Below are 21,033 nucleotides of genomic sequence, written 5' to 3'. Positions count from 1 at the left end.
AAGCCTGCGTGAAGAATAGGAGTTTAACAGCATTCAGATGCTTTGATCGGATTTGGATTTTTCTTGTCTTCAAATGCAGAGTGATTTTACAGGGCCATCTAGTGGATAATATGCTTTAGGAGCGTGAAGGATGGTATTCTCTTCAGGGCCTGAGTGATTTCAGTGCCATCTAGTGGGTAGCAATAAATCTTCCCTGTCTTTAGGTGTGCTGCTTGTGTTTTTCCACTTTCATTTAAAGGCTGGTTAATCACCGAGTGTGCATTCTAAATGCACTTTTAATCAGTTGGTTGTAATGTAGATATTGTTGGTGCAAGATTTACAGCTTTAAGGTAAAGAGAAAAATATATAATAGTTTTTCAACTTTTTCTAAAGTATGGAGAAGCAAAAGAAAGTATATATAACTCACCAAGTAGATTGTTTTAAACCTGGAACTTTTTTTTTGTAAGTCTGAGTAAAGTTTGCCTTTATTCTTTTAGATGTTTAAAAATTTCACAAAGAATGAACTTGCTCTCTATTTCTTCCATTTTGTATTTTCTAGATTTTCTTGTTTATAAGTTAGAAGCACAAGAAACACTAAATAAAGGAAGGGTAAGTTGTCTTTTTCGTTTTTATTTCATGAAATTTAGGAGAGGAAATTTTTGCAGAAGCTTTTTCTCTGTTTATCATTAGTATTGTAGGGCTGAAATACATTTTTTTTTTTTTTGGCCACCAAACACATTTAAGAGGCAGACTTTAAAAATTGTTCTTTAAAAACCTATCTTTGCTTATTGCAGTGAATAGCTTAATCTTTAATAATAAAAAAAATTATTTTTTATTCATTTATTTGTTCATTTGTTTAGAATCTTTCTTTCCTATAGAATGTAATATTTATTTTGGTTTGTGTTTGCACAGACATTACTGTGTAGTATCTGACACAGTACTGTGGGGCTCCTGTGTACTCACGTGCTCTTCACTCTCAAAGCCAGACAGGAGATCACCACCTCCGAGAAGTCTTCCCTCACCTCTCCCATCCAGAGCTCATGCAAACACATTTGTCGAAAGCATAAATGAATAAAAATGATATTGGCCTTAAAAAGTTTTCAAGTCCTAATTAACTGGAGGAAAACTAATCTTTCTCTTACTCTAAAAAAAAAAAAAAAGCTTTAGTTGAGTAAAACATTCGTGTTCTGAAGTCTTAAAACTGAGAAGAGTCAGTTCGTTGGGTAGGTGGGAGGCTATTACTTGCTTTAAAAGCTCTGACCCAAACTGTGTGCATTCTGTTGTGCATTTTATAATGTAATTTCACTGTAACTTAAAGTAGTCAAGCAATGAAATAAAATGAGAAAGGAAAAATGCAGTTCATTTTAGAAGCTGCACAAACTATCAACTGGGAAATGATTGAGAGCGCGTCCTTGTGCTGGCCATGCAGTAAGCCAGGGGTGCGGCGTGTGAGGTATGACACAGAGTGGGAGAGAAAACCCTCAGATGTCTTGCGTACTGGCTGGCCATGGCTCCCAGAATGGTGGACGTGTGTGAGACCCGTATGTGAAGGTGTCCCACAGGGATCCAGTGATCTGTTCCTGGAACATGGATCCGCCATAGGCTCAGGCTCAAGTTCCAGCCCTGGCTCTCCTCCTGAAGGAAATGTTGGCCCTTGGTCTGCTCCTTCGCCTTTCTAATTCTCACTCTGCAACGGAGTCTCACCGGATGCAGCAGAGGATGTAGAACTTCGTGCCCACTGAGCTCAGGGAAGGAGCGCAGCTTTTCTCTCCCCTCTGTGAACCCAGCTAAGCTTCTGAGACCTGGTCCTTGTTGGTTCAGCCCCGCCTGCCCTCGGAGCCCTGGCACAACGTATGATGATCTGCCTCTGGACAAGCTCCTCCGTACACCTGGGCCTCAGTCTTCCACTCTCTCTTCGAATGAGAGAGTGGACGTCTTCTCCAAGCTGCTATTTTATGATTCCATGGGGATTTCCTCTGTGTCAGGACTAAAATCTAGCAAACTTATGGAGTGTTAAAACATTATTTCTGCTATTATAGAAGGAGATGGCCTCAGAGACATCCCGGTTCAAGTGTAAATTCATTTTAGCTTACACAAGTGAAATAAGTGAAATTCTTCCATTGAGACTTTTAAGCTGTGTTTAGTAAAAGAGCCAGATTTTTTAAATCTTTGTGTTAACGATTTTCTTTCCAATTTACAGCAAGATTCCAATAGTAGATACAGTGCGTTGAATGTGCAGCATCAGATGTTGAAAGTGAGTAATTTAATGTTGTTCTTCGGGAATGAGTGAAAGGATTAAGTAACTTAAGTGATTAAGGACAGTTACAGAAAGTTGATTTCTATTATAATATGGTATGTTAAAGTTATATTTGGCTCAAAATGATATGTAAGTATAATGCCCCATCATATTTTTACCTTTTTACAAAGAACATATTTAATTTATTATACATTTTCTTATAAATCAGACTCTCTGGTCAACTACTATTTTTGTTTTTCTCTTTATTCTTTAAGGATTTTTGTTTGTTTAATTTTTATGGTGGTTTCTCTTAGAAATGCCTCCTTTGTGCCACTAATACTTAAAAAGTCCTTTTACAGACCAGTTTGAGAGAGAGAGAGAGAAACATCGATTGGCTGCCACCCATATGTGCCCAGACCAGGGATTGAACCACAAACTAGGTATGTGTCCTAACTGGGAGTTGAATCCACAGCTTTTTTGGTGTGTGGGACTTTGCTCCAACAACTGAGCCACCCAGCCAGGGCAGTAGGGCAAGTACTTTTTATTGAAATCAGAATCTTTTCTATTATCAAGAAAGCAGTACCTGAATTACAGCAGATAACCTTTCACATGAAGCATGTGGAGACTTTAGAATTTATCTAGATTGTCATTATAGCATAGTATTATAATCAGGAGTAAGATAAATAAGAAGAATTCAGTATACAAATTAATGCTTCCCCAAAAGGGAAGAATCTTTTTTTTCCCCTTCTTTAAACTGACTTACCAGGAAGGCTGAAAATCAAAGAAGGGAAATAAAAAGAAATAGTTTTAGGAAAACAACAGATTGAAAGAGGAAGTCTAGACTATTCACAGAGGGTTAGTTTTTCCATTAGCTTTACCTTGCTAGTTCCAGAGTAATTTGAGTGCCTGGGAATTTTCCCAGATCCCTCCCTTTTCCATCTCTCATGCTAACTTTTAACTTCTTATTATTTCCGTTGATGTTAAAAATTAGGAAGAGTATTATTTTTGGCCATGATCCTAAACTCGTTACTTGAAATGTAAGGGAAACGGAGGTGAGCTGCACAAATTAAAAGCAACCCGAGGAACATGAAACCTCCTCCTTCATTCGTTCTTACTTTCTTGCAAGAGAAAGGCTACATTGTTGGGAAATAGACTCTGACTATCATTTAGATAATCTCCATTTTTATTCAAAGTCTCATTTTTGCAGAGTCAGCACGAGGAGCTAAAGAAACAGCACAGCGACTTGGAGGAGGAACACCGCAAGCAGGGAGAAGACTTCAGTAGGACGTTCAATGACCATAAGCAGAAATACCTGCAGCTGCAGCAGGAGAAAGAGCAGGAGCTTTCTAAGCTGAAAGGTATTGGGGAATCTGCTTACCCCGTTCATATGGAAACAAGTGCTCACAGTAATGTTTCAATAGAAGAACAGACTTTTGATTTATTTGTTGTTTGCCTGGTGGTTGGTTTAGCGGCATCACATGGTCCTTTCCTAGCCACTGACTTCTTTATAACATTCCACATTTATCCTTATCTCTTTGGTTTGTTTAGGGAAGCGGAGAATAGTTAGTGTTTTTCAGTGGGCACATTGGCCAGATTGGGTAAGACAGTTCTTGCCTGTATGTGTTGGGTGTACGTGTTGCAAGACATTTGGCATCTCTGACCTCAATCCACAAACTGCCACCCATCCGTGCTCCCCAGTCCTTGCGATGATCAAAAATTGTGATGGTGAAGCATTTCTTAAAATCTTCAAGGGGAAGAAAGACTTCTGAGTGGTGGCTCATAGTGGCTTGCCATAGCGCAGGCTCTTAGAGTCCGCCTGCCCTGGTGAGTCTTGGCCTCTTCAGTCACTAGCTGTGTGACTACGGGCCAGTTGTGAAATCACCACCAGCTTCATTGTCCTCATCTGTAAAACTGGGATGTTCATACACAGGATCAGCCTCGTAGGGCTGATGGGAGGATTAAATAACTTATGAAAAGCACCTAGAACAGCTGTTGGTCTGTGGTAAACCGTCAGTACATTTAATTGCCATTAACATCAGCATCAGGTATTTTTGTAGTAATATGGAACAAAATGTGTCACTTCTCAAAGTGCCTGTGAGTTTTGGAAATGAGAAGTAGCACATGCTACAATTCCTATTCAGTGATTAATAAATATTAGATAATATTAAATTTAAATAAACTATTTAAATAAGTTCAAAGTGTGAAAAATGGTTTAAAAAATATATGGTATCTCCAAAAACAGTGGTGAAATCTGAGTAAGGTCTATAGTCTAGTTAATTGTACTTGTGCCAAACAACTTCCTGGTGTTTGGAGTAGTACACTACATTTATATACAGGGTGATCATTGAGAGAAGGTGGGTGATGGATACCTTGGACGTCTCTGTGTTTTTTTATTTAATATTTTTTATTTCAGGGAGAGGGAAGGAGAGAGAGAGAGAGAGAAAGAGAGAGACAGAAACATCAATGATCAGAGAGAATCATTGATTGGCTGACTCTTGCACGCTCCACACTGGGGATCAAACCTACAACCCAGGCATTTGCCCTGATGGGGAATCAAACCGTGACCTTTTGGTTCATAGGTCAATGCTCAACCACTGAGCTATGCTAGTAGGGCAAACCTCTCTGTGTTTTGTGTTTTTATGCAACATTTTGTCTGTAAGATTTCAATAAGTTACAGCAAAAAGGCTCGTAGGAGGAATTAAGTAGCCACTGAGGCAAATTACAAAGGGTTGAGGTGGTCTTGACAGTTGGGCTGGGTGTCGGCAGATGATTCCCTGGAGGTGTAGACATGTAGGACCTTTGGCTTGTTGGTGATGTGGCCGGTGGTGAGGGGTCATTAAGATAACAAAACAACAATGCATCTATTTGACAGACCTGGAGCAGTTACTGTCTGTTGCTACGGTTACAGTGCAGATGCAAGAAAAAAGGGTCCTCGCGCTTTCTGTCTGTCTGATTGTGGCAGCCAAGATTGAATGGGGGAATACAAAACAATAATGATGATAATAATAATCTATATATATAAAAGGCTAATATATGCAAAGTGTCCCCATGGGAGTTCGACCGGGAGGCTGGGAGTTCTATCACTTGCTATAACATGCGCTGACAACCAGGGGACGGTGCGGAACAAAGGAAGGCCCCAGCTGGCTGGCAGCTGACAGCAGGGGAAGGAAGGCCCCAGCTGGTCAGCTGACAGCAGGGGAAGGAAGGCCCCAGCAGGTGCACATCCCCCAAGGGGTCCCAGACTGCGAGAGAGCACAGGCTGGGCTGAGGGACTCCCCCCCCAGTGCACAAATTTTTGTGCACCGGGCCTCTAGTAATAATAATAATAATAATAACCAAACGAAGGAAGAAAGACTGAGTACAGAAACCCTCACAGAAAAGTGTAAAGCAAGCATGTCAAACTCAAAGGCTAACAGCCAAATAAACGAGGTTTAAGTTTATGTGGGCCACAAAACACAAAAGCTTCAATTTTCATAGAAACATAGGTTTATTTTGATTGAGACATGCTGAATACAAAGGGCTGAAATAATTGTTAACATAAAATAATAGAACATTTTAATAAAAAATAATATTTTTTCTTGAACATTAACTTACCAGATACCAAATAACTGCACAGATTAATAAGTGTAATGCAAATAAACCTATTTTTCTTATGTTATAGGTGATTTTAGGGGTGAGGAGGGTGTCCCCTCAGCCCAACCTGTGCCCTCTCACAGTCTGGGACCCCTCGGGAGATAACCACCTGCTGGCTTAGGTCTGCTCCCTGGGTGGCGGATGGCAGGCCTGATCCCTCGGTGCCTGCCCCGCCTCCCCAGGTCACGCACACGGCAGGGCCGATCTGGGGGTTGGGGCGCCACCCCAGGTTGGGTCGCACACGGGATGCCCGGGTGGGCCGACAGATCGCTGCTGCCCTGCCTGGCCGCCCCGGGTCGGGTCTCACACGAACGCCTGCTGCCCCGGGTTGCAGATAGCAGGCCCAGATGGCGGCGGGGCAGGCCGGATGGCGCTGTCCTGCCCTGTCTGCAGTATGCAAATTAGTCGCCATCTTTGTTGGTGGTTAATTTGCATATCGTGCTGATTAGCCAATGGGAGCCATAGCAAAGGTATGGTCAATTACCATGTTTGTCTATTATTAGATAGGATTATATATAACAGGATATTGTAAAAATTAAGTTATGAAATTTTTATTAAAACATTTCTTACATACCATTGGCTGGGCCGCAAAAATATTTGTTGTGGGCCGTATGGTTGGACTCCCTGTCAGAAAGCACTTTCCCCGCCCTGGGAAGCCACACCTTTCAGTGTTGAGGGAAGAGACTTTGGCATAGTGGATACACTGAGCTAAGCTGAGTAAATATATTAAATTACACTGATAATAAATAAGTAGATTCTTTAAGGAAAAAGAAATAAAATTTCTTAGGTGCCTGACCTGTGCTTGGCACACTTTACATAACTAGTTCATATAATTTTAGCAGTATCCCTAAAGGGCAGGTTTTCTTATGTCTACTCTGTATTTACCTCTTTCTTTGAAACAAAATCCATGTGTAGTACAATTTTAACAAATTATATATAGAAGTAAGAAATAAGAACCATGGAAAATAGGCGGACATGTATGTGAGTTCTGCCTACTAAGATAATTAGAGCCTGAACTTCCTGGCACCTAGGACAATAGGGGAAATATGGAAAGTTATAGAGGTTCTTGTTACTAGAAAGAGAGAATATCCTGATACCTTGGGAGTGGGGAGCAATAGAGACAAAGTGAGAGCATGAGAGAGAGGGGGGCGGGGAGAGAGAGAGAGAGAGGGAGAGAAACACTCTGCTACCAATTAATTTTTGGGAAAAATTTCTCAAAGAGACCTTAACCAACAGAGTGTGACAACACCCTGATGACACTTTTGTAAGTAATTTTCACACCAGCAGTTTTGTTTGATTATGATCTTTGATAAAGCTTGGGATAGTAAGTTAAAGGGATAGATGCAGCTCAGTAGTGGCAAACTAAGATGTGTAGTCAAGTGGTCTTTGTAGTCTAGAGGAGAGAATTTGGAATTCCTGGGGAGATGAGCTGACAGCATATAAGCCTAGATAATTATTTTCATTTGCATCATCATAATAGCTGTCACTCAACAGATGTTTACCATGTGCGGGAACCAAGGTGGGACTCTTCATGCAGTTACCTTATTTAATTCTCATAACAGCCTGTGAGGCAGGCGTCGTGTTGAGCCTAATTTAACAAATGAAGAAGTTGAGGCTGGCTAATACAGCAGAAGCATGGGCGCCCCTGCCACTGAGTTTATAGTCTGTAAGTGTTTTAAAATCTAGCAAAGTGTGGGTACTTCAAGTGTGTGTGTTCCTATGTGTGTAGACTGAAGTCCCATCCAGCCAGGGACACGTTTATGGTCCCCTTGGATCACCAGTGGTCCTTGAGAAAATCCATTATTCCATGTAGACCAGTGGTTCTCAACCTTCTGGCCCTTTAAATACAGTTCCTCATGTTGTGACCCAACCATAAAATTATTTTCGTTGCTACTGCATAACTGTAATGTTGCTACTGTTATGAATCGTAATGTAAATATCTGATATGCAGGATGGTCTTAGGCGACCCCTGTGAAAGGGTCGTTTGACCACCAAAGGGGTCGCGACCCACAGGTTGAGAACTGCTGATGTAGACGGACAAACCAATCCCTGGCCACATCCCCCACCTTGTTGCCGATCTCTCCCCCAGACCCGTCACAAGTCCAATGCCCAGGAGACAGCAGGGACTCCTAAGGAGTGAAGATGGACAGAAAAGGTGTTGAACGCTGGTGACTGGCACTTCCCTTCGGTGCCACGTGCCACATGGGAGAGTCAGGGTTTGTCTGAGGGGGGTGGCTGCCACTGAGGGGCAGTTTGCTAAGGATAGTCCAGTTGGCGCCTGCTGTCCCAGTGTCTCCTCTTGGAACACGAATCATAGGGTCAGCCTGCCACTGCCCAGCTTTCACTGAGCATTGCACGTGAGAATCGGCCTAGTGTTGCAGTTTTTTTTAGACCCAAAGTCTTGATTTTGTAAATAGTGATGACTATTCAGATGTGGGCGATATATAAGCCAACATTGCAGTGGCAAAAAAATAATAGTCATTGTGGCTGCCAATTTATAACATCTAACGTCCAGATACAGGATGTGAGAGAATTGCCAAGGAGGTAAGAGCAGTAGGTCTAGACTCTGTAAGTTGCTAAGGCTGTATCCTGAATATTAGGGCATAAGATCGGGGATGTTTTAGGACTTCACTATGATTGCTATTGTCTCACCCTGGGGAAAAACTTCCCTGGAACAGAGAATTTGGATCAGTCAAGTATTAGTGGTAGGAGAACAAAAATGTACTTAGAATTTTCAACAGGTAAGTGAAAATTGCTCTGTCTCTTATTTCTTGAGTTCCCTTTATGTTGAAATGCCTTTGGGGGCAATTAAAATGATTCATGCTCTGAGAAATAGGGTTTGTGCTTTTTGATAACTGTGTCCTAAATTTCTAAAGAGACCACCCCTGCCTATCACATTTTATTCCTAAAGGCTTGCTTATTAACAGAAATAGTTCATTTTTAACTCCCGAGTACTCAAAAATTCTTTACTTCTACAGTGTATAACCTGTTTACACGTATTTAAACTACTGGACCAGATTGTATTGGGATAGCCAACTGAATCCATGCCCTAACAGTATAATTTCTGTTGACTTGGAATATTATATTGTTAAAGTTCAAAATAAATCTTAAAACAAGTTATATGAAGCTTTAGATATGAAAATATTAGCATCAAAAGCCTAACAATTCTCAGGCTTTATGCGTGATTTTTCTTTTTCTAAAATAGAGACTGTGTACAATTTGAGAGAAGAGAATAGACAACTAAGGAAAGCACACCAGGACATACATACACAGCTTCAAGATGTCAAGGTAAACATCTAACCATGCATTTGACAGTTTAGTGTCTGCCTGATTTACTTGTGGAATGATTTAAAAGTCATTCCTTGATTGACCTGCTCTACAAATCCACACTGTTTAATTGGGGCTTTGCATAAACTGGAGTGTGCTCAATAGTTTCACCACTTCTGCATCGTAAGCTAAAAAAAGATGGTCTGAAAATCCAAACATTTTCAGCAGTACTGAGATGATTCTTTTGCTACATGGTTGCATTTTAATGCACTTTTTTTTTAATCCACAAAGGTTTATTAATATTGAAAGATTTGTTCCTTCAGTTTTGATTTCCTTGTAAAATGATTATGATATTTGGGTAGCACGTTCTAGATTTTGGAATAGTGCCTTAATCATAGTCGTCTCTCTACAGCGATTTTGAAACTTAACAAATGCTGCGACAGCAAACAAAGAAATAAACAAATAGGCAAGCAAGCAATGTTCGGGTGGTCATCCCACTGTCAGCCAAAAAAGAATTTGCCTTAGAATGTTAAAACTCAACGTGTAAAATTCTTTTTTGTGTAGCAGCAGCATAAGAATTTACTCACCGAGCATGAACATCTTGTAGTGACTTTGGAAGACCACAAGAGTGCACTAGCGGCTGCACAGGTTAGAAGAGTAGCAGCCTCTTTCGGTTCTTTTTTTCAAGTCTGCTTAACATTTCCGAATTCCTCTGTGCATGTAGTCTCCTAAACGCCAATCTTCAGCGAGTTCCTTAGGACCAAGCTATCCTAACCTGAAGATCATGCATGCTTTCAAAATTCAATCAAGAGAATATTAAATAAACCTTTGACTATTTTTTGCACTGATTTTGTAGCTCACATGACTGTTTCTACCCTGCAACAGCCCTTCTATTTTCATTGTTTAAATCATAGAAGTTATTCTGTACATATGGTCTCTTGCCACTGTCTGACCTGCGTTGACTCCTGCGTTAGAATTAATAGGATTTTGAGAATATGAGCTACCTAAATAAATTGTCAGACTATTTCGTTCCTCCCTTCCTTGCTGCCAGCATATCAGTCTACACACACTCCTTTTGGGACTGGGCTGATGTGTTGTTGGTGAAATGACAGAAATAAGAGATCTCATGTCAATAGAGAAGGAAAAACAAGAGTTGTAAGTTGCATTTGTTCAGAGCCTAGAGCAGTCCCCGGCACACGGCAGGCCCTCTCAGGTGTTACTGAATGAACAAATAGACAAGCACTGGTGTTGGACAGCTTATTAAGGCAATGCCATACGGAGCAGTTCACTAGCAGAAGTGAAGAATGGGTTTGGCTGGCTCAGTCATTATGGCTTTTCAATCATGAGGTCTTCACTTTTCTTTTCCTGGAAGAATTAAAAGGAAAGGGCAAAGGAAAACCAGCCCTCTCCACTTTCTAGGAGACCATATATTATTTTTTCTCTTTATAAAATTACTAGAGGCCCTTGTGCATGAAATTCATGCATTCAGGGGGTTGGTGGGGTCCCTCAGCCCGGCCTGCACCTTCTTGCAGTCCAGGAGCCCTCAGGAGATGTCCAACTGCTGGGTTAGGCTCGCAGGGAGCGGGCCTAAGCCATCAGTTGGACATCCTTAGCACTGCTGTAGAGGCAGGAGAGATTCCCACCAACACCGCTGCGCTTGCCAGCCATGTGCCCGGCTTCTGGCTGAGCAGCGCTCCCCCTGTGGGAGTGCACTGACCACCAGGGGGCAGCTCCTGCATTGAGCATCTGCCCCCTGGTGGTCAGTGCACATCATAGCAACCAGTTCTGCTGTTAGGCTGAAACCAGCTCTCCAACATCCCCTGAGGCGTCCTGGATTGGGAGAGGGCGCAGGCCAGGCAGAGGGACCCCATTGGGCACGATTGGGGCCAGGGAAGGACAGGGGAGATTGGCCAGCCGGGGAGGGATCGCGGGAGGTCTCCAGGGCATGTTCAGCTTGTCTAGCTCAGCCCCGATCGGCTTGTCCCCAGCAGCAAGCTAACCTACTGGTTGGAGGGTCTGTCCCCTGGTGGTCAGTGCATGTCATAGCTTGCTGTTAAGCAGCCTTAGCATATTATTAGCATATTATGTTTTGATTGCTTGAATGGCTAGCCAGATGACCGGACACTTAACATATTAGGCTTTTATTATATAGGATTACAAGTATAGTATGGTGTGTCCCGGAGCCTGCACCTTTAACCTGACCCTCCCATGAGCCCTAATGCACTTTAATGTTTGAGAACCACAGCATTAATGCCATCAAAAATTATATATTTAGGAGGAAGAGAAGGAAGAAAGGCTAGAATGAAGGTTTGTGTAGTCCTCCATATTTACCTTAAAATATTAAAAGTATCTCTATGTGGATGTCGCTTGTTTTGTTCTTTGACCTTCAAAGTTGGTTGGCAAGGGTTGTAGATTTCTAGGCTGAGGGCCCCTGTTAGCCGGATGGCACACCTTTGTACAAATGACACAGAAGCACTCCAGTGAGACAGACTTAGGAGGCAGACTTCTTCACCTCATTTTTATTTTATTTTTTATTGATTTCAGAGAGGAAAGGGGAGAGAGAGAGAGAGAGAGAGAGAGAAACGTCAATGAAGAGAGAGAATTATTGATTGGCTGCCTCCTTCACGCCCCGCACTAGGGATGGAGCCCGCAACCCACGCATGTGCCCCCAACCAGAATCAAACCCGGGACCCTTCAGTCCTCAGCCCGACTCTATCCACCGAGCCAAACTGGCTAGGGCACCTTATTTGATTTTATTGTATCCCCATCACCATTTGCCCCTCTGTGCCCCTGCCCCCTTTGTGTGAATTAGAGAGCGGCAGAAAGGCGCCTCCTCCCTGGGGTGGAAGCACCATGCAGATGCTTTGGCAACAGGAGCACCAGCGGGTTCTCGTCTCCAGCGCCCACTCTGCTGTGCACCCTGAGCGAGGCGGCCCCGTCCGGGAGGCTTGTTCAGAAAAAGATATCTGTGTTTTGTGTGTCTGTATGTGTGTGTTTGGACACACAGCCTTTCTGTTTTAGGGTAACAGTGTTGGTGCATAGGATGAGCTAAGTATAAATAGTGTCTCTTCGTTTTCTTAGTTAAGATGTGCTTTTTTTTCCTGCCGTTTTAGCTCCTATTAAAAATAATTGTGCACATATATACCCCACCACATATACACACAAACATATCTAAAAGGTATATTCTTTTTCATATCTGCATTAGTGCGTTTATCAGTTTATTTAAAAGAAAAATACATTCAGAATTGAGGAATAAAAATCCAGCCTCACTTCATATTTGTGCTGTTTCTTTCCAAAGACCGCAGAGCACAATACACAATACTGGAAGTGTTTTGGAGAGTATGGGACCCTATTTGAGCAAAAAGAGGGTGGCCTGAGTGATTATATATATATATACACACATACATACACACATACTAGTATATTCAGTTACTTATCTTAAACTTATTCCTTTCCACTGAAAAATGATACTTGGAAAATATATCTGTACCTGTGTTTATACTTACGTGAATTTTTAATAGATTTTTAGATGCTATAAAAACTGATTGCATAGGTGTCTTCTAATAATGATATTTATACTAGGAAATTATTTATAAAAATTCTGACTGTTTAATGTTGCATGGGAAACTAACATCTATCTTTGATATTTTTTTCTCCGTTCCCTGTAACTGTAATTCTAATTTGCATGTGCTTTAAAAAGGTTAAGCATGTACAAATAAGAATAGCTAATGCATGGAAACAACCTTCATATTTTTTCCAACTTGTATTTAGGTATAATATTTTTGTCGAGTCTTCCAGTGAACCCTAGCGCCCATCCGTGAGTGATATCTTTTTGCTCTCTTCCAATTGTGCAATTGCTATGCAGACTCAAGTTGCAGAATATAAACAGCTGAAGGACACTCTGAATAGGATTCCCAGCTTTCGAAGAGCAGAACCGGCAGAGCAGCCAAGTGTTACTCAGGTGGCACATTCCCCACAAGGCGACACCACAGCACCGGAGAATGCAGCCCGGGAGCCACAGGAGGTAAGGGGCTGGTAACCCGAGGTCAGGCCCCTGTCCCCGTCAGGCTGTCACCAGGTGAACTGCGCTTCCTGCACAGCAGTGGTTCTCAGATCACAGTGTATGTCAGAGGCCCCAGCAGGGCTGTTAATACACTGGTGGCTGGGCCCAGGCCAGGGCTCAGATTCAGGTAATTGAGAGTGAGGCCTGAGGATTTGTGTTTTTCCCCTCCTCTTCCTCCTCCTCCTCCTGCTCCTCCTCCTCATTTCAGAAAGGAAGAGAGAGGGACAGAAAGATAGAAACATCAATGATGACAGAGAATCATTGATTGGCTGCCTCCTGCATGCACCACACGGGGGATCTAGCCCACAAACCGGTCACGTACCCTGACCAGGAATTGAACCACGACCTCCTGGTTCATAGGTCAATGCTCAACCACTGAGCCACACTGAGGAATTGCTGGGCTGGGAGCAAACTTTGAGAACGACTGCAATGCTTTCTGGGAAAGACACAGTGGCTCTGCCTTTCTTCATGTGGGTGTATTTGTTTTGAAAGGAGCTGCCATGGCCTGAGAATTTAAGGTTTTTCATTTTTGGAAATGACCAAGGGTATGAGTGCTAGTGTCAGGATCGGCTTTTTTGTCTTCTGGTTCTTCAGGAAAACTAAGCCTGGCTTAAAACGATCTTCCAAGCAGGACCTCAGAAGTAGTGACACCCTAATCATTAAATCTTACAAGTTGATTTTGCAGTCACAGGTGTGGCCAGAAGGGACAGGGTGGTGATCTTTCTCCGGACACAGCTGCTAACAGTGAGTGTTTGAGCAGGCTCGCCCGCGTTCCCATCTTAGAGGAGTAATTGAGTGATGGGTCTGCAGTCCCTGTGTCCTCCTGAACCCTTGTTCTCTGTCTGCGTCTCAGGTTACTACTAATTTATGAAAACATGACCAGATCCCTGGCCTGGGAATCGGTTTTATTCTCGACCCTAGTTTGGCTCACAGTCTATCCGAGGAATCTTTTAACGACTCAGAGCTTCTGTCTTCCCACCTGTGGATTGAAGATAGCTGTTTTCTGCTCAAACCTTTCTCACAGGAATAGTGTGGAGATAGATGACTAAGCTTTTGAGAGCACTTAGTGTTCTTGAGAGAAATAAAACTAGGGCAGTAGTACATCACCCTTGTCAGATGGGTTGGTAAAATGCACATCTCCAACTGTTGCCCTCAGATGTCCAAGAAAGGACTTTTCTCCCAGGTTTGTTTATTTATTTATTTATTCATACAACCCAGTTTTCCACTTATATTCCTGCTACTTTATGAAGAGGCCTTCACATTTATTTCAGTTATGGGAGAGCAATCTCACCAAAGAAGTTATTTTTTCTGGTAAAGAAAGAGGTGGGGAGAGGAGTGACAGATGCTCCTATTGATGTTCTATCATCTCCATTTCGCCCCCTGCTCTAAGTAATGAAGATCATATAGAAATTTTGAAGCTTGCAGGGAAAACAGATTTAAATAAATTACTTTTAGAAGAGGGGTACTATTTAGACTTGTTGTTGTTATTCAGAGATTTCTGTATTAACAGTGCAAAATGCAAAAGCCTTCCTCTGGTTTACAAAGGGACAGCACCTAATACATTAAAAAGGTTATATTGTTTCTGGTGTAATGGGCACTGTTTTTAGCTAGCATGGATGCCCGTGAGTAAAGGCATTCTCTTTTTCTATTAGCTAATACAAAATAAACCCAGCTCGTCCTCTATTTGATCTTATCCTTTTCTTTTCAAATCCTTACTTAAGACAAAATTTACATGGGAGAGAAGTATGTCCATGTTTCATCCCTTGAAGTCCCCCCCCCCCCCGTTTTATTTTAAGGGAAAACGGAGGCTAGATTGCCGCTGAGATGCGGTCACTGACAGAGTGTACTTTCAGGTTATCTGCTCTGTTCTTCCTCAGATGAAATCTGCTTCTGATCTATTTTATAGGTGAGCTTATGCAGTGAGGAGAGTTCACTGCAGCCACACTTTTGAGTCAGGACTGTGTATGTCTAGACTCCAGGATTGTGCCCATGTTGTAACCCCATAGACACGGTTATAAAGAAATAATGTCACTCCTTTTGAAAGAGGTGAGTGTCATTTCCAGGGTTGTGCTTGGCCTAGGTGTCTCGAAACAGCGACGCGTGGCAGGATCATGGAGCCGTGGCTGGAAGAACAGAGGAAACAAAACATGATGCTCCCTCACAGAAGGAGGCCGAACTTCAGGCAGCAGAGCTCCACCGGCCGCAGGTGGAAGCCAGGGAGCCCGAGGGGCACCAGGTGGAAGAGGAACAAAGGAAGGCCCTGGAGGAGGAGGCGATGGAGCAGGTGGGGCAGGCGGAACGTCTGGAGGAGGAACACGACCCATCCCCAGAGGAGCAGGACCGGGAGTGGAAGGAACAGCGGGAACAGAGAGAAGATGGCAGGGAAGGGCACGCGCACGCAGAGGTAGGAGCACCTCCACTGCTGGTGGGCTCCCATTAGGTTTGCCTGCCTGGGATCGGGGCCTGGCTTTGATTTTAAAGAAAAAAGCTTCCATATGTGGCAGTCTCTAAAATAAAAATGTGACTTGACTCAGTGTTACATGCATATACTTTACTTATCCTTCGTAATGTTAAAGCAAAGCTACTTACACACCTAAGAAAACTCTTTGGAGAAAAGAGAGAGAGCTGCTGGTCTGTGTCTGGGCTGTGTGTCCACAGGACAGGAAACGTGCGCTCGTGTCCCTTTTACAGAGCCTCAGGGATGAGCACCTGCCGGGGCAGCTTCCCAGTATGTGCTCAAGCCCTGTGGTCATCTTGATTTGCTATGATCAAAGGTCTCTTCTCCCTGCTCATGGACTCCCAGGTGTATGCTGGCTTTAGCCCATTCACCTTAAGTTAGCGGTTCTCAACCTTGGCTGCACATTAGAATCACCTGGGAATCTTTTTAAAATCCTGATTTCTGGGCCTCATCCTCTGGAAATTCTATTTCTTTGTTATGGGGTGGGGGCCACAACATTAGTAACAAAGAAACAGAATTTCTGGAGGATGAGGCCCAGAAATCAGGATTTTAAAAAGATTCCCAGGTGATTCTAATGTGCAGCCAAGGTTGAGAACCACTGCCTTAAGTGATCAAAACGCTAATCACTTAAGGATACTCCACTAGGTGAGCATCTTTAACCTCTGCTCAGACTCCCCTTACTGAGCACTCCCCTCTCCCTTAAGTGAGATTTAGACACACCATTCATTATTTTGATAAAGAGTACTTTAAAAGAACTTTAAAGCAACACTGAATGCAGCTAGGTACCTTTCTTCCGCTGTCTCAGCTGATCCTCAACAATAGGCCACCTGGTCTTAGCATAGAGAACGGCCGCCTTTTATTTATAACTGAAGCTGTGTTTGGCCTTGAACTCTCCAAGCCTTCAGGCTGCTGGAGACATTGGGCTGAGTAGGTGTGCCAGCCTCTGTGGCCGGGCTCTGGTAATGTTGCCAACTTAGCCGCAAGAAGCCTCCCCCAGTGTTGTGTCCTCTGGGGCTGCTTCCAGAGCAGTTCCGCTCTGCGTTCTGTATCCTTGGGGATGGAGGAGAGAGGTGGAGCTCTCAGTGGGAGTGGGGCTTAAGGATTCCTGCCTCACTTGTTCCTTTGATCAGAACGTACTGTCTTCTCACCCATTCTTTGTTTCTTGGAATAAAATTGGTTCTCTGCTTTTGCACCCTAGTCTGAAATTTCACTGATTTTTGCTGCTGTTGAGCCTGCGATTGGTATAGACATTGCTAGAGTTAATTAGCATCCCTAGGTCTTTAGCCTCAAGCTCACAAATTGCCCCAATTAGTGTGAGGTCGCCAAGTTTCTGTTATAGCAGAGCCTTTGAACATAAGTTTAATTAAGGTTCAACACTGGTTTCTCCTGGTTGTCCTCTCCCATTTGAGAGGGAGCAGCACGTTGAAAATTGGCCTTAATGTCAGTAAGTCGGACGGAGCAGTGGCTAAGAAGCCAAGGGTGACTCACAGGGAGTTGGGAAATAGTCCTGGCGCTGGGTGACCTTGGATGTGATGTGTCGTCGCTTGTTCACTGGACAGAGAGGTATTAATGCACCAACCCGGCCTCCTGAGTTTGTCATGAGAAACAAAGGAAGGGAGAACTCAGAGGACCCGACTGCTTTTGCTCAACTCCAACTCGTTTCCCCCAGGTGCGTCCTTCAGCAGAGCCCGTTACCAAATTCCGATCTCCGTATGAGGAGCAGCTGGAACAGCAGAGACTGGCCGTGAGGCGCGCAGAGGAGGCCCAGCGGCTGAGACAGCACCAGGAGGCCCTGCACCAGCAGAGGCTGCAGGGACACTTGCTGAGGCAGCAGCAGCAGCAGCAGCAGCAGCTTCTGGCACAAGAGATGGCCCGGCAGAGGCAGGCCCGACATGAGGAGGGGCGGCCACAGCGCCCCGAGCAGCTACGGTAGCCTTCTGATGGGTGTGGATAAGCCCTCCTCTGGTTTTCAGAAGCAGATTAAAAACAGCTTCGTGCATTTGTTCTCCGTGCACTTGAAGGGCTTCTATTGCTCCTGTAGCTGAGGCAGAATTAAATTCCAAATGTTGAATTTTAAAAATAACCGACATTTTTTTTTCCTGCTTTAAAATGACAGTTTCGGTCTCAGAATAATCTGGCAGGTTTTGTGCCAGATTTATTTTATCATTTGAAAGGTAGTTTATTGTTTTTAAGGTGTCCTTTGAAAGTATACCTGGCAACCTGATTGCATAAGCTTTTTAAAGAAATCTGTATGGCTTTTTTAAAAAGTTGAAAAATTAGTTTATTACTGTCCTTAAAGATAAATGACTTACGTCAAACTGTGCTACTTAATTTGTGTTGCTGAGTTCATAACGTTTGTGCCCTTGCAGGCAGCAAGCTCATTATGATGCTATGGATAATGATATTGTTCAGGGACCAGAGGACCAGGGCATCCAAGAAGAAGAAGGAGGTGGTAAGACTTCTTTGATGATGAATGTTTTAATAAAAGCGCTTGGTAATATATATCAACTCCAAGTTCTGTGCATCTCTGAGTACATGCAAAGGAGACCTGGGTTCTGTGTATCTTTTTATTAATCCTTCCTGTGTTTTTCGTAATCCTTCCTGAGTTTTTCTTAAACCTCCTAAATAGTGCACATTCGTAGCCAAAATTGCCCAGGGTAACGCTTCCTCTGCCACATTGCAGCGTAGGAAATAAATAGTAGTCCGAGGTTTTGCATACTAAACCGTTATTTCTGACACATTATCATAAGACCAGGATGCTCTGGGAAACGTCTTCATTTTCTCCTTACCTTGGAGGCTTTTGGATCATGGCCTGAAAAGTTTTCAAAAATTAAGTCAATAGTAGTTTTCCTTTATAGTGTGCCCCTAGTATGTAATTTATCCAATATTGCTCTCCCCGACAATAGAACTGGAAAGTAACGGCCTCTCTGAAAACACTAGCACTTAGATATGTATCCTTTCTAAAGTCTAAAGGAAGGTGATTACCCAGACTCCCTCTATGGCCTATTCTCATAGTTTATAGCCCTTATACTTAGGAAATTTTTTTCCTTCTGTCAGCACTTTAAGCTTTTTTTTTTGTTGTTCTATTATCAGTAAGACTAGAGAATGGTTTGTTCACTTCTTTATTTAATGAGTCCTTGGGTGCACTTGACACCAGATGGTAAGTTATCCTGCATCTTTATTTCCTATAGGTCAAATGCTTTCCGATTACTTAACCTTTCCTCTTATAGCTTACTTAAAAGTTATTTGTGCCCTAGCTGGTTTGGCTCAGTGGACAGAGCATCATCCTGCAGACTGAAGGGTCCTGGGTTCGATTCCAGTCAAGGGCACATGCCTGGGTTGCAGGCTCAATCCCCAGTAAAGGGTGTGCAGGAGGCAGCTGGTCAAAGATTCTCACTCATTGATGTTTCTCTCTCTCTCTCCCCATCTCCCTTCCTGTCTGAAATCATTAAAAATAAATAAATAAAAAAGTTATTAGTTCTCGTTATGCTCTTATCTAAATTCTCTTTATCAAAACACTTTCTTCAAAAAGCAGCAAGTAAATGTCTGTGTAAGCATAATGCGGACGTATCTGTGTTATGGCGTGGTGTCAGGAAGCACAGGATGGGCAGTGTTTGTTTTTTCGTTCCACACGTGGGTTGTGCTTTCCTTTACTGCCTGAAACAGTGTCAATTTCTACTTTTGGTACCTTGACATTTCCCCTGATATTAACCAAAATTAGTTGGTAATTTTAGCAGTGTCTAGTTGACTGGGCTTTCTTTGAGAGAGTTTCGATTATTGGTTTTTCTGTGTGTGTGTGTTTTTTTTTTCCAAAATGGAATGGGGATGGGGGTGGGAAATTGCAGTTTCTGTTATACACATTTGTTTCAGAGACTTAGAATGGTGCCACTCACCCACATGATCTGCTTAGACACACAGTCTGGGAAAAGGACATGGCGTTATCAGAAAAGCTGGGAAGTACGTCTTACTTTGTTTCTTTTTTAAAAAATATATTTTTATTGATTTTAGAGAGGAAGGGAGAGAGCGAAAGAGATAGAAACATCAGTGATGAGAGAGAATCATTGATGGGCTGCCTCTTACATGCCCCACATTGGGGATCAAACCCATAACCTGGGCATGTGCCCTCACCGGGATTCGAACCATCATAGGTTCATAGGTCGATGCTCAACCATTGAGCCAGGCCAATGAGAAGTACCCCTTACTTTGAGTTAAACTCACAGGAGGAAGAGATTGGGTGAAGTGGTCTCTGGAAAGGCCTCCTGGTGGCTTTTGTTTAGTGAAAGGAAAGCATCCTATCTGATTCGTCTTGGCTCATGTTAGTTCCTTTGATTTGCTAGCCTATGAGAGAGACAACCAGCACCAAGATGAGGCAGAGGAAGACCCAGAGAATGGCCACAAGCCTCGAGGACAGGGGCTCCAGGAAGCGGACCCAGACTCTGATGCAGACGTAAGTGTCCTCTCTTCTGGGCATGACACTTGGAAACCCACAGGCAGAAAGAGAGCTGGCAGGTTTGCGGCACACCCGGCCTTTGGCTCCAGATACGCCTGTTATTCCATCAGCACAGGAGGAAGGTGGCTTGCATCATAGGATGTGAGCAGAGTTGTTAACTGTACACCATGGAGGGTGTGTGTGTGTGATGAGAATGGGTTCAAGTTTTCTCTGGGAAAACACCAAAGGATTCTTTCCCTGATGAATAAGTGAAAATTAAAAAAATAAAACAGCAAAATTGAAAGGCACTGAAAGATATAGTAATCTTGAAGGATGGGAAAAAAGATCAAGTGTGGGGGTTGGAGAGGGAACCAGAGAAAGGAAAATCACTATCATTGAGATTGATGAGCAGTCTACTAGGGTGGTGTGTATGTCAGTGACCATTTTCATAAATACATGGATAAGAATGTGTGATTTGAGAAGGGAAAACGTTGCTCAAGTACCATGGTGCTGTATTGCATTTACCACAAGAGGACCAAGACTCCCAGTTCAGGTTGTTGTCTGAGGCCTTGGCCTTGCCTGTGGGTATAGAGAACAAATGCTGGAGGGGCGTGTTCTTGTGCTTATGTGTAGGTGTTTTTTACAACTTACTGCAGCTTTCCTGTCCTCGTTTGCTAGTAAACCAACCACCGTGTTTATAAAATTTAGCCTGTGCTGTCCCATGGGCCCTCTTTATATTGACCCTGTGGTTAAAAAAAGGCTGCCTGTGCTTCCTTGATTATTGTCGAGAAAGTCGTTCTCCTAATGGCTGCCTAAAGCCACTGTGATGGAAACGGCTTTCCCACTCGACTTGCATGGAGAGATGGCAAAACATATTTGCCTGCCAGCCCTGGAATTAGCATTTTGAAAGAATGCCCCAGGAAGCCCTAGTCCTGAAATATTTTCAGGAAAGAGCAAGAGCTGGAGAG

General features: G+C 43.2%; 1 protein-coding gene across 2 annotated transcripts in view; it reads left to right on the top strand.

The window, feature by feature from the left end:
* Window positions 1-21,033, top strand: part of GOLIM4 (golgi integral membrane protein 4) — a 74,387-nt gene that overhangs the window by 39,110 nt on the left and 14,244 nt on the right. Inside the window, exons 3-12 of one of the 2 annotated variants that reach the window (XM_015570760.1) lie at window positions 539-588; window positions 2,180-2,233; window positions 3,423-3,573; window positions 9,054-9,136; window positions 9,680-9,763; window positions 12,981-13,139; window positions 15,259-15,582; window positions 17,306-17,565; window positions 18,006-18,085; window positions 19,974-20,083. In XM_015570760.1, coding sequence (XP_015426246.1) covers window positions 539-588; window positions 2,180-2,233; window positions 3,423-3,573; window positions 9,054-9,136; window positions 9,680-9,763; window positions 12,981-13,139; window positions 15,259-15,582; window positions 17,306-17,565; window positions 18,006-18,085; window positions 19,974-20,083 — 1,355 coding nt within the window. The remainder of the gene's footprint in view (window positions 1-538; window positions 589-2,179; window positions 2,234-3,422; window positions 3,574-9,053; window positions 9,137-9,679; window positions 9,764-12,980; window positions 13,140-15,258; window positions 15,583-17,305; window positions 17,566-18,005; window positions 18,086-19,973; window positions 20,084-21,033) is intronic. The other variant, XM_015570761.1, reaches the window with a different exon arrangement.

The sequence above is a fragment of the Myotis davidii genome, unplaced genomic scaffold (genome assembly GCF_000327345.1).
Source record: "Myotis davidii unplaced genomic scaffold, ASM32734v1 scaffold1307, whole genome shotgun sequence".
Taxonomy (NCBI): domain Eukaryota; kingdom Metazoa; phylum Chordata; class Mammalia; order Chiroptera; family Vespertilionidae; genus Myotis; species Myotis davidii.
Note: the sequence above shows the minus strand (reverse complement) of the source record. Positions and strands in the feature narration are given on the sequence as shown.